The sequence below is a fragment of the Schistosoma mansoni genome, chromosome 2 (assembly GCF_000237925.1).
Source record: "Schistosoma mansoni strain Puerto Rico chromosome 2, complete genome".
NCBI classification, from domain to species: domain Eukaryota; kingdom Metazoa; phylum Platyhelminthes; class Trematoda; order Strigeidida; family Schistosomatidae; genus Schistosoma; species Schistosoma mansoni.
Window position 1 is genome coordinate 8,223,711 of NC_031496.1, and position 14,780 is coordinate 8,238,490.

Sequence of the window (14,780 nt, forward strand, 5' to 3'; positions counted from 1 at the left end):
GTTGAAAGCGTGAGTCAATTGAAGCTAGACCGCCATGGAAAATCTGGAAGCACTGGACGGCCGTTTCGTCCTATTATGGGATTCCTCTATCGGTTAAGGGCTCTGGCTCGAGACTGGTAGGTCCTGGGTTCGAATCTCGTGATTGCGGGATCGTGGATGCGCACTGCTGAGGAGTCCCATAATAGGATGAAACGGCCGTTCAGTGCTTCCGGGTTTTCGATGGTTGTCTAGCTTCAATTGACTCACGCTTTCAACTATAATATATTTCCGCCTACATTCAATTCGCATTATCGAACAACAATTGTTCCATCCCGGAGGTGGTATTTTTCACACTGATGATATGCGTAAACTCCATTTGTTATGAGGGTCATTAAGAATGAAAGGATCTATCTCAAAAATGGTCACTGGTGAGAACATAATTAGTATCATCGGGATAAGATGTTTTCTATGGATCCTCAATTCAAAGTTATTCCTCTTCACTGAACAGACATCATATCAAGAACCGTTGAAAACTAAGGATAACCAAACAATGGTTTCGTCTTATCAGGATCATTTGTCCACAAAACGCAATAGTCCAAAAGTAGACTCTTATGAATCCCACTACAGTGGTCATGCGGACATAAAAGCTTCAACTGTGTTGTAAGTCTTTTTTGTCCTTGATTTCAAATTCTCTAGCCAACATCCAGGAAAAAGTTTACCACCAAATACTTCTGAATTGAAAAACTATACCACTGGCGAATGATTTAGGTCTTAAAAAGACTTCAGGTAATAGATAACGTCTAACATCACGTTCTACTACAAAATGATGAATAATGTCCGTCACGTAGGTTGCGAACATATGGAAGCAATTAATTTTCTCAATACATCATGAATTGCAAATCATAATAACAAGCAATAAACCAAAGTGAAAAATATCCTACACAACATATATTTATCTAGCTTGTTCAAATTAAAATGTTCTTACCTTCCTGAAAACTGATGTCCCGTTTCGGGAATGAAATAATCTGGTACGGGCATCCTTGCTACAAGGGCAGGATCTTCAACAACAGCGTTTTCACTCTTAAAAAACCAAAAAGATAAATGTCATAACTAGCCCCATCGATTTCATTAAGTATTGTTTGATAAACTAAAACAAAGCACATCATAATACACTTTTAAATAATGATAAACCGCTTCTTCCTGATCTATGTAAAACGCTACATATTGAATGCAAAATAGTTTCATTCCTATCAGAAGAGGTTTAGTGGAGATTTTAGTAATTATGTAGTTTAATTCTTGAGACAGTTGCCCAATTTCGTGGATTGGTTGGATTAAAATATTAACACCATTGGATGCCGGCTCAGTGGTCTAGAGGTTAAGCGTTCTCCCACAAGACCGCTAGGTCCTGGATTAGAATCTCGCGGGGTGGGGTCGTGGGTGCGCACTGCTGAGAAGTCTCCCGCTAGGACTAAACGGCTGTCCAGTACTTCCAGGTTTTCCATGGCGGTCTTGCTTCAATCGACTCATGAATTCAACTATAAAATTTCATTCCCCGTAATAGCTAATAGAAAATCTAACTTTCAAATTGGAAATCAGTAATGTAGGCTTAAAGATATGGAATATACAATTTCCCTTCGCAATATACCTTGCATTTTACGCTTTAGATATTCTTATTCAATACTTTTAATCACTGACAAAGTCCCTACATACATTGGTTGTTGGTACCTGTGATAGTTTAGGACTAAATTACGTGTTTTTCAATCCCAGATTGATAGGAAGGAGGGGTCGTTTGGCAGTAAATGGGACTGTTTCTTGAAAGGCCATTGTTAGTTTTCATGACGTCGATCTTGCAAATAACTTATTAGGAGAAATACGTCTCGTGAACATGTATAGACACATGTTAGTTTAGAATATATTTTCTGCAAAATGTGAACTGGTGTCAGAGTTCTAATCTCAGGAAATAATTGTCACAGAACAACTGATATCAACCTTCAATAATCTCATTGACTCAACTCGGATAAGATTCTGATTTTAATTCCAACACAACTTCCGAAAAATGACAAAGCTGAGGTTATAGTGATAGCAGTATAGATCTATGTTACAATGAAGAGGCTTTGAGTTAACATATCTTCCCCACTCACACCCTTGATACTAAACAGTCGGTCTGTGAATTCATTTAACTTGGGAAATAGCCATCTCCAAGGAACCATAATAACAATTCGCAGTTTTTTAAAGTATAATGTAAGTACAAAGCAGACTAACTACTTTTACACACTTTCAGAAAATGTCATGAGGTCTTTCAGCAGGTTTTATTCATCATTATTTAATCTGAAAACCACTCAGTTTGTTGAAAAATACAAACTAGATGAAAGTATACCAGTGACAACCAGGCACTTTAAAATCAACGACAGCATTTTTATGATAAGGGTAACACTTTAATGTAAACTCAAGATGAACAACCACGAATACCTAGAAAATAAACTTAAGTTGTTAAAATACTTTCAACACAGCACTTTTACCATCGCTTTTGGTATTCCAGCAGATATTGTGCAATTCAAAGTTAATTCCATTGTTGAACGAACATTATTCGTGAAACACAAACCTCCATCTGGACATACTGTTCTCAGTAGGTATTTCTCATAATCATCAGCATCTGAAATCTGTATCTTATTTGTATTGATAGATAATGATGGTGACGATGAAAGGCCAATATTTGAATCATTTGCTATACTTGGTCGTACACTACCTTGAAGTGGTAAATTTAAATTTACTGAGTTATTCCCGGCATTATTCAATATTCCTATGTTATCTTGAAGTGGATATATCGCCCATCTTACTGTACAATGAAATGTTTTTGGTGTCGGTGAATTTATCTAAATGTAAAGCAAAAAGAAGGGAAATCATGTTTCAAGTTCATTCAAAATACTAGTCAGTAGTTCGACAATCAACACAAAGTTTCTGAAAACGTCATTTGAATTTCTGCCACGCAGATTTACTAAAATTTTTGAGATTGCATAATTTCATTTGTTTTATTTATTTATAGAGCTTGAAATACACCACGAATTTACGACATAAACATTTATCATTAACCAAGACCGTCCTACTACACACAACATATGAACACTAGACATTTTTCACAAATCACAGCAACTTATAAAACACTCAAACTAAGGTAGACAATATCCTTATACAAATGTGTAAACAAAACTTTATTCATAAAGTTATTAGTATTCATAGGTAAATATAACTGAAAGCCTGACAGATTTCCAAGTACTTCCAATTTGAACAACACAATTCAGTCAGTTAATCTGAAACAATTATGAACAGTCTAGTCAGCACATGAAACTAGTCAATAAGAACATATTCAAGATGATCTACTAGCAATTAAGTTGCAACTAAACAAGCCAATTAGTAACACATCATTTACTGGAAATAATCAATGGCTTTCCCAACCAGAAGTTAAAATATCATGAATAAGTAGGAATATACCTTGAAGTTCAGACTATTTGGTACAATGGAAAAAATACAACTGTCAATCAGGAACAAAATCCTAGGGAATTCCGTTTTCAAATGCTGACCCTCTTTAGCTTCATTCAACATAACAGAGTAATGTATCTTAAGTTGTAAACAATCTTTTATAACCTTTGATAAACATTTTTCAGCTGAATACTTGAACTCAAATAGTATATTTGTGTGGTTCTATTAAAATTACTTCCTCTTTTGACACGATTCTCATGTGGTAGAGCTGAAAATACATACATTTCGGATCTCATGTTTATTTGGAAAAAAGATTACTTATCTAAGTAATTTGGATAATTGCAAGGCTCATAAGTTGATTTTTGGATCAACAAAACTGGTGGTATTTTTCGCGTAGCAATCCTTTTGTGAATAAATAAACCAGCTTCTAGAATGTTAGTTGTAGTTTCAAGTACAATTCACCAACACAGATGCAAGCATCCGTGTGGTATCTTCAGTTATGAAAATGCTGTGAAAACACTCCTTCAGTAGCTATGATTAGTAGAGCATTAGAGTAAAAGAAGGCAATAGTATGTCTCAGGCAAAATCCACAGAATTCACCGTCTTGAGTTTTTGATCAAGCCGAGATTATTTTACTCTTCTGTCAATTCACTTTGATGTTATGGTTCCTGTTTTTGTAGAGAACAGCAAGCAGCGATGATTGATGAATGTCAGCTTCTTTTAACTTGACAATATGGTAAAAGGATAGAAGTTGATTTTACACTGTTGATTTGAAACCCTACAAAATCTTCAACAAACGGAGGATTTATTTCTCTATTTAATTAATTAAAAAGAGCAATAGGCAGATAAATTCTTCAATATTTACCACAGAAAGCTAGGGTAATCTTTCGCACAATTACTGATACTTTCATTTCAAGAATACTGTATCACACTATATATATATATATATATATTAATTTAGTACATAGTTTTGGTGTGAAATATTTTTTAAACTGTTGCTATAAATCAAAAGTTATTGTCATGTTAATTGTGAACAGAATAAAGCAATGGATGACCTTGACGAAGTATTTATCGCTTTCTATAATGCTCAATAATTTACTTCAACGCCCTATGAAGATTTCTTTTGAAACATGAACAGTAGTTGCCTAACTTTGACAAATTATATCGTCGACGGTTCCGATTTTACATTAGCCTTCAACTACTTGGACAACTATAAGTCAAATATAGAACCAAACAATGCAAACTTAATTTAATAATGGATCAGATACCCCTTTTACGGTAGTATTTTACAATAAAGTTATGTAAAATTAGATAAGATGTAAAATTAAACACTTTAAGTGGTTTCGTCACAGTAGGAAGTTGAGAATACAAAAGAACACAATTGTAAACTACGCAGTTTTAAATCAAATTCAGTATCTGTTGATGAATCAACTACAATTCATTTTAGGCAGTAATGTACTGAGCAGTTTACTAAAATAGATCCAGTACAACTTTTCTTAGCTCTATTTCAAGAAAATTATCCCGTTTGTATTTTTGCGAAATAATACCATGTATTTTGATAACGCCGCGTTATTCAACAGATGGTTTTCATAGGATGATAAGTACTTTATACGATTTGTACATTTTAAATTTCTTCATGATAGCCATAAATATCAGACTATCGTTCCAAGAGCTGTATACTTTGTATTGAAGTTTGTCACTGTGATCACCAAACTACTCTCAGTTTTTCACTGAATTTGCATCAGTGTTGTTTAAAAGCAATAGGTTTGTTAACAATTTGTTATCACAACACGTGCATTCAAATGAAATATACTGGTAGGTTTTTATACATTATTAGTTCATAGAATTGGAGAACAGATAGTAAAAAAGTTGAATACCTACATAAACCTATGTATAAACCATAATCACCTTAATGAAATAAGCAAGTAATCACTGCTGCAGTAATATTCTCGCTAGTTTTCGAGCTACTGAGCTTCAACTGCATTTCACACAACATAACGTTGCCATATTAAAGTAATGAAATCAATTATCTCACTGACATGTGTTTTACGACGCTACTGAGGGCATTACGTTTGACCGATGGCGCATATTTTCGTGATGATATCATTCTGAGTGTTCGTACTGTCTAATATGACTATGAAATATGTATGTTATGTTATTTACCAAGAACACAACTAAAATAGTTTACCTCGGATAAAATATATTCCAGGACAAACACAACTGCGCATCCAGGGTTCTGCGGTACAAGCAACTCTGCATCATTGCGTGCTATGAGGTATTCTTTCGACGATGACTCAGAACTAACATTGGAAGACGAGATCCTTACTGTTTTACCGACCAAAGTTGCTGATGATTTTCTCCCTGAAGACGATTCCCTCTCCGACTCAATGACTTTGTCCAAGTAAATCACTGGCTCAGGTTGAACCACAGTAAAACGGTTGTGTAAGAAAGTCTGGAAAGTTTAAAACGACAACGATAAATACTGTTAAGAATCCTGATGTTTATTGGTAAATACCAGCATCATCTTGGCTTTTTGTTATTAGTAAAATAAAAACCCAATACTGATTCATTTCAGCAGCAAATCTAAACTGTCTAAAAGCAAGGCGGACCCTGATATCGTGCACGGACGTTTGAATTAGTTTTCCCAATTCATCTTTTGTGTTTCAGAGATATCCGGTTTATATTTCTAGATAGATGAATTCGGAGCCATGTCACAAACTTTGTCTGTAGTTAGCCATTGCAAAAACGTCTTTACCGTTATGTTTATTTGTTTCATTGACTAATTATCTCACAATGGAATGAACACAGTGCTGAATGTTCATAAACGTATAATTGGTCAACTTCCAACCTAAATATATTTTACTAATAAACCTGATACAATTGAAATGTTACTTAAAAATGGCATAAATGAACTGAACTCCAAATTTGAGAAAAGCAATTTATGTCACAGTTGAATTTCTAGTGTGTTTGTTTCTTACAGATAATGAGAAAGATTTAACGGTCAAAATAATAGCAACAATGATAACAACCTTTACTCTTCTCTCGTAAACCTGCAGTCTGACTGGTGAAGATATTCCATGTTGATTAGAAGTAACAGCTAAGTCATCTGAAACAGTCGAGCACAAATAACTTTCAAAATCTGCTATCTGGGAAGAATTACTAGTAATTGATATATCTTTGACGAAAATTTTTACAAAACTCCCAACATCCAAGGTATCCAAATCTTTATTTGTATTTAGTCCAGGGATGCAACTCAGCGTGGAAACAAATCTGTTTACCGGGATCAAGTATGAATAGTTCTCTAGTTCTTTGAGTAAATCCAATGAATAATAAATACAGTGATTCTCGTTAGTCGCCAGAAATGTATTGTAAGCTGTAAAAGCGCTATATATGATTAGGAAAACTTAAGCTACCTTCGGAGGGAAGGCACAATAAACGACATGATCCTTTTAAGAAAGGCGAACTACACGAAGATGATTTGGATGGGCTACGTATAACTTCATTAATTTTGACTGAACACCATCCGATTTCCGACTTATCAGTTGACTTCGAAGAGTTGCATTTTGTTAGCACAAACACGAACAATGTTGACTTTAGTACCCCCGATGAGCGAAAATAAAGCGTCTCGAAATAAAATTCAACTTGAGGCAAACTGTCTACCTGTCTCAAGAGAAATCTCACACATCCATTCTTCTTGTCTTCTTTCTCCAGCTTTCCAAAGTCCCATATGTTACTTAACACCGTTTTGCTGGAGTTGTCGAAGGCGAAAACAAACAAATTGTATTCTATATCACACGTATCCTGAAAACAGTTATTCGAGATTTGTCTATTTTAAAGTTAGCAAACATTCTCTGTGAAATAACATTCAAGGTGCTTAATTTCTAGTCGTAGATTTTCGCCGCAATTTTGTTCACACTTATTCGTCAAGTTCGGTAAGTGGAAAGGAACCCATGACGTTGTCATCCTGTTACTGTGGACGCTGGACATTTGAAAAGGCACAACACCTTCAGCGTCATCCGATATCCAATATATCCGAAATCCTTGAAACGAGCTTATATAAACTGCATAATTTCTTTGAGCTCACTTTTTGTTGTCTAGGTACGATATAAATGATTTGGAGGCGTTTAATTGGTGGTAGTCCAGCCACTTGACCGTACCAATTCTGATCAGTTTTGAAAGAAGAGGAAACTAACTGGACTGTACTAGTTCTTTCAATAGTTATCTCTTAATTATCTCTCACTTAACACGCACGGCAGTGAGCAGTAGTTTCCAAGTCTTGACTCACGATGACTCCTGAGTCAATGTATGACTGGACAACGGGAGACTCACTGTCGTTCATCATTAATGTATCTGTACCTTGGTGACCAATATGCACCATAATGCACTTGGAAGCATTTTTCGACAACCACCAAGTTCTAGAACATTCAGACAATTTCCTCAGGTCAACTGTAAGCCCTTAACTGTCATCCTTACTTACTATTGCTTACTACATATTGACATCGTCAGTGAATAGCAAAACTGATGAGACTAGACAAATGATTTACCTGCAGGCCGAGAAACACTGGCCCCAGAGCTGTATCATGTGGCATTCCACTAAGCACAGTTTTCCAGCCAGACTTACTCCTTACTGACGCTCAACTAGGACGTCCATTGCTTTCGTCAATAAATTTTCTCCAATATCGAGAAAGCTTAACTTAGACAACAGCCGGTTGGGACGAACTTCATCAAAAGTCAATGTAGGCTTCATCTATGGGTAACTTCCGACCTTAGAAAGCGCACCAACTTTCACAGGTTACTAATAAGTTAGTGAGACGTGAATACCAGTTCTTAAACCATGCTGCTTTTCAGAAAGAATCCGATTTTCGTCGAGATACTGAAACAACTCCTTCCAACTAATCTTTTCCAAAATTTTAACGACCACTCTGTGTAGGCTGTCGAGTATATGTCCTGTGCCTTTTATGAAGATGGGATTAACTGTAGCATTCTTCCAGTTTTTGATGTTCTACCCTGATTTAGGGATAGATTAAAACCTATTCTAAGGGATTCACAACAAAATTTGCTAATTTCTTTAATAACCTATGATGAATGTCATTTTGTCTCATGGGTTAGCCAACATCAAGCTCGTTTAGCCGGCCGGAATCATCGGGTTCTTTGATGGTCACAGTGTCCATAACGCGTATGCTACGGTTTGTATCAACTAAATAGGGTAACATCTCTACTTTGTATACACTACTAAAGCAGTTCGAGAATATCTGAGATGTACTGCGGTCGTCCTCCACCGAAAATGTAGTGCTATGTTTCCTCACAATGCTCGAAAGTTTTCTCCTCTTTTGATTCATGTTCCAGTATCAGAGTTCGGGATATTCTATGAGCTCCTTAAAAAAATTTTAGGTACAACCTGTAACACTTGCAGAGGGTCGAGGAACAAATATTTCAGGCTTTCCGAAATCGAAGTTTTGTCTCATCAGTATACAACAACTTAAAACTCTCCCATATTCTTTTTCTCTTACGGACAAGGGTGCGAATATCTTTATCGAACAACGGTTTTTCGAAACTTCTATCACACATGATTGGTGTGTCAACAATGTATTTACGGTAACTATGTAGCTTATTTGGGTTGCCTCCCAACGATCTACCTTCCAGTTTTGCCAGAAGAATATTCGTGAGTATCGGTCTTAGGGGTGGTTCCATTACCGCTTCATTTACTTATCTATAATGTTCGTTGTTGAACATAAAGTACGCTTTCATATTGCATTCCATCAGAGGCTCCGCTATATTTCCTGTCGATATCAATATCTCTGTTATCTTTTCCAGCAGTTGTTTACATATGTTGCGGGCGGTTTCTGTCAGTGAGATGTTAGTGAACAGAGATATTTTGTCTATTGATAGAGTATTTTTGCCATTCATATTCATATTTTATACTGTATACATGAATTAAAATACGTTGTTAACGCTGTACTTATGGGTTGTTAGCTCTGCGTTTAGACCAAATACTATGATTTCCGTCATTACAAGAACTAGTGTTATTAGCATGAAAACATAAAAGCACGGATCTGATGTTGCATAGGTGAAACAATTAAAGCGTTTGTGCTAGTCGTCTCAACATCTCAAGTTCATTTATTTACTCATAATATTACAGTTTGATACTTGAAAGTTAACGGTCAGTATGCAATGTAAGAGTTTGTGGTCTGGGGTTAGAATTTCGATGTGAGTGTGAGTGTGCACCGATTTCTTGGTCATTATGTATTTTGCTCTTTGTGATAGCACCAGAGAACAGGAGAGCAGTCTTGGTGATCTAATATGAGTATTAATTTGACTTCCGAGTCTATCTGTCAGTCATCAACGCCCCTCAGGTAACGAGTGCTACTATGTCAGCGAGAGAGCAGTCAAGAATAACACCAAATGACTATGAGCTCTGAATGTACTTTCTGATCTCCATCAAATAACGGCTGGAAAGTAACCGCGAACATACTGCTCAAATTTACAAGTCATTCATACTATAATACAAAAGTTTTGATTGCCCTATATCTGACTGCGATTTGGATAGACGTATGTTTCCACCTCAATTCATTTCTACTCTCTCGACGGTTGCAAACTCGTACAATTGTTAACTTTACCAACGTTGTGTGAGTATCACGTCAGTCTCACCATTTTGTGGTCCACTGATCTTACTTCAATCCGCACGATTAAACGAACGAGCGATGAATCCGAATCTTTTATTTATTCTCCTATACTACAGACAGACGCTGTTTGACCATCGGCCTTAGGAAGGAGCGAATCGCGGCCTGAGTGGGATTAATGTTTACGTAAAGATCGTTTACTTAAACGGACACTGAAATTGAAAGCGGTATAGAGAAGCTAAGTGTCAATTCTTTTTGATCAAGCGTGACACACTGTTTTTAGCCAACAAAACTAGGTTAAAATCAAGTGATGATTATGGTGAGCTACGCACACATGCGCTCAAAAAGCAGTCAATGCTAAAGCCTAATAAGCGGAAAACTACAGAATGTGTTTGAAAAAGAAAGCTTAAGTTACTTGTGTGCTCATGTTCAAGCTCAAGAACTGGAGCGATGGTTTAGCTTATGATCTTATGTACAGTCAACACGATCAATTCTGTTGTTATATTCAACTCATGGTTGCAGGGGGTGTTATATATTATATTAATCGTTCATAACATCATCCAGAAAGATTTCTCGCAGTCATTATATGGGATATGAGATCAACTTAATTAATTTTGGATTTCAAACAGCAACTTGACATCCACTTCCGTATGCCGATTGGTTTACCCTAAAAATGTACGGCAACCAAAATTTCTTTCACTAGAATAAAACTCCATTCCAAGTAGAGCAATAAGAACAAAACCATTGCTAAGCTAAATTCATATTTAATTTTAAAGCAAATGAAAAGTTGTTTCGAAAACTCGACACTCGCTGATCTAAATGTCTCTTCCGTTCATTTCATTGGGATCAACTCTGAAACAACAAGACAAAATTGTGTTAAATAAGTTCGACAATAAGAAGGGAAGGGCGAATTGAAAAGCATTGTGGTTAGCCAACTACAATCCTTTTTCGCAATTCGTAGAAACGAAAGCTAACACATGTGTTGAGAGCATTCAGTCCCTGATGATCAAGAAGATCAACCATTGTGCACACTGTAACGCTCGTGAAACACTAAAGTATATGTTCAGTATTTAAGAAGTTAATTAACAATACCGTGGAAAGTTCGTCCATCTTCACTCACCTGATGAAGTGTTGAAAGTTATGGTGACATGTCAACACTTTTATTTCAGCAATATTTTATCATGTAAGTTAAACTAATGTCAGAGTTATATAATGATTATCTTTTCACATGAGGCGCCATATAAAACAAAGTGTTCAATCATCATCGGTTAAAACAATAAGTCTAAAACGGTCATCTCCCAAGTGGTTATGCCCTGTTCAAGTTAGAGATAACGCACAGAACGAGATGATTTTCTAAATTAAATCAGTTGTATTAAGCAGCAGAATCGATATAATGTGTTCTGATCATTCGAATGCAATATTTCGTTGGTTTTCCTATATTACTAATGACGAACTCAATGTTTCCGAGTACACTTGTGAAGTGTTGAATGCTATTTCCAGATCAGAATGATATTTTGAGGATGTTTTGTTCCCATGGGCTGCTGGTTTACTTCTGAGACCTTTATTGCCTCTTCCGGCATCATCGTTGGCTCGCGCTCCAACACGGAGTGAGTTACTAAAACTCCTTTACGATTAACAAAAAGTCTGTCCTCTTGACCTATGATTTGATAAGTCACGCTCAATAATTACGTCCACGCAACTATGAGAGCGCTTTTGTCCCTTGATTTAAAACTGTAGAGTAAATGAAACTGGTTACTTACGCATATGCAACTACGACAAAGATCATCACCACCTTGTGCTCCAACGTAGTCGTCGTTTAACTATCAAACAATTAAGACATAAATCTGTTGGTTAATTGAAATTGGACACTCATATACTTATTTAATGTAGAAAAAACTAGTCGCATATGGAACAAACGGTCACCGACTTTGGAGATCTAAAAAGCATAACTTCGAATATATTGTCACGTTATTATGAGACCCTCTTAAGTGTCGTAGCTTTAAAGCTGCTTGCAAGCAAATGATCATCGGATAGTTTTCACTTTTCACAATAGTTCTCAACTAAATATAAACGTACCACCCAAGTTTTTAAAAGAATTATAGCTACAAGTTACAGAGCGCTCCATAGTTCACAGTGTGACACTAAAGACTGACGAGCCTTGGCCATTGAAGGTTGCGAAACGTTAGGTGGATCTGTTTACTGAATCCGTCATTCGAAACTCACAATTCTGCTCGAGAAAAGGACTAATAATTTGTAAACTGATGTTCACAGTTTCGGCAAAACCGTACGAAATCATGGAGGCGTCTGCAAGTCATGAATCGTAATGCAACTGTAATAATAGGCTCCTGGAAATATGACAGAGTGATAGCGACTGTAAACTATTACAACATCATCCATCAGTAATTTTCATAGTCCTGTTTCACAAACATTTTTTCCGTAATATGACGGTGAAATCAACTGTTCAAGTCTGCAACTCCATATACAGCTATTTGTTTATTCACATAATCTCACATGAAACGTATTTTGGTTTTATATTCAAAATTCAAGTGCAAACTTCAGTTTCGAAGGTAACAAGAACGACGACAAACTTTTATATAAATTTTAAGCTTTGTTATCTCACCTCTGACACTCTATCCGCGTACTGAAAAAGCGATGAGAAAATGTTAGTATGTGATAAACTGGATGCTGATGCGGTTCGCTAATGAGCACTAAAAATTATAGCACATACGACTAGACCACTGTTTATCATGTTAAACTTCGGTTTTCAACATAAGTCTTTTTAATGACACAAAGTATCTCGGTATTGATAGATACCAGGTGAGAAGTCTTGTTTTCGTAATTAAAACATTGTTTCCATTGTGGACAGAAAAACTACATCTTTGAACCACGTAGACCATGTACTGTTTTGTTATCTGGAATAACCTCAATTAGATGAAAAACGTGTGGAAAATATCCTTTTTCCAAGTATCAACCAACCTCGAAAATATCATGAAGCCATCTTTTCGATGATTCATTTTTATATCGGTTGTTTAGGACTGCAATTATCATCTCTGCGTACTATCTCATACGTGTTATGCAAAACGCTGCACACGGTTTTCATGACTGAAATCAGAGTTCAGAAAATTGGGCACCTCAATATTCTTTACCAAGTACTCCATTAATTTGGTACCTTCAGTAATTTTACGTCTCCTTTTCAGTCAACTTGGTAAAGATAACTAGACTTTCTAGTTTATTTATGCGTTCTGAACTTACGAATCAGCTCTATGTATCAAAATACCAGCAAGTTGAGGATGGTTTTGTACTTTTCTCAGGCAAACTAATGGTCCAATAAACGTAAGGCGTCATTTCAAAGGATGAAGACGATTCGAAGTGCTCGAGTTTTGAACGGTCGCTGATTTCAGGTGTGTGCTTTGCGCTTTGCTCTTATAAAGCCTTCTGAAATCAATTGGTTTGCCAGTTAAAATAATAGGCAATTAGTTACAACTGTGACATGAATCGCTCCATAAAACATTCATTCCAGTGAAGCTGATGAATTGTGTTTTTGTAATGATAACGAAGTCATTCCTATCATGAGTGCATGGACAGAACAAGGAAATACATTTTGACTAAAATTCTATGAATGTACAACATACACAGAAACACATGTTGCAGGTGCCGTTTTTCAACACAAGTACCACTCTTCTGTTGTTTTCCTATCATTAAGAAATAACATAAACAGTTACCATTCAAATGTTACAAAATCATTTACCTGAGTGAAAATAATATAAATTTATGTGATTTTAACTCTTAATGCATAAAATAATATAGTACTAAATTATATTCATTTCATTCTCAGAGAGATTATTGTCAACGCGTTGCAAGATTTATGTGTATGCTCATGTTAAAACTGAGCGATAGAAGGCGTTCGTTGATGCTGTGATACTTTATTACAGTTGACTGAAAATTGTTCAAAGTCTGACTCGACCTGTTTTTCGAAACCTTTGACTTCGATGGTCGATGTTTAGAAAGTTTGTTCGTGCAACAGTTGCGTAAAGACGTATTACACAGACAACGTGGATAGAAGATGTGCTTACCAAATTAAATCCCATTCTCGTCACAACAATAGCTGAAACAAAGTTCAATTTTTTCAATATACGGGCAAAATAATTGAAAACATTAATAAAAGGTGAAAATATGCCAGGTTCAAACGGTCTAACAGCTGGTAAATGAAAATCGACACTAAACGCTACAACTGTATTGAACTTATGCAGACTATTTCAATTTGGATGTGCCGAACATTCTACCATGAAAACATATGATTGAACAGTTACGAAGGTAGTAAAAAATAAGATAGAATTAAAAATTCCATCAAATATGCAAAATCTACCTTGCATGGAAGTCAGAGCGATCAAGAAAATTAACGTGCAGAAAAGTTGAAACTTCATTGTCATTTTTACTCCGAAAACTCAGATTTGTTGACGTACATATAGTCATCTGAAACAGTGCTACTGACACGCTTCCAGTGACTACGTAAAAGGTATTGGATGAGTTGAATTATAAACGACCAATTGTGTCAATATACATATGTGTGATATATATTCTCAAAAATTCATGTAGCTGTGGGATTCATTTGAACTCTTAAGAAAATCAGAAATTGACTGTAAAATTTTCGGCAAACACGTCTAACATACGTATTCAGATCTTATTCTGATGGTTTAAATTTAT

General features: G+C 35.8%; 1 protein-coding gene across 1 annotated transcript; it reads right to left on the minus strand.

Annotated features, from left to right (window-relative positions):
• Positions 1–960: 960 nt before the first annotated feature.
• Positions 961–14,164, minus strand: Smp_147660 (hypothetical protein; the record flags this gene model as incomplete). Its single annotated transcript, XM_018795550.1, has 3 exons — positions 961–1,059; positions 2,499–2,852; positions 14,099–14,164. The coding sequence occupies 3 exons, from the start codon at positions 14,162–14,164 to the stop codon at positions 961–963; spliced, it is 519 nt and encodes a 172-aa protein (XP_018649852.1).
• Between the last annotated feature and the right edge of the window lie 616 nt (positions 14,165–14,780).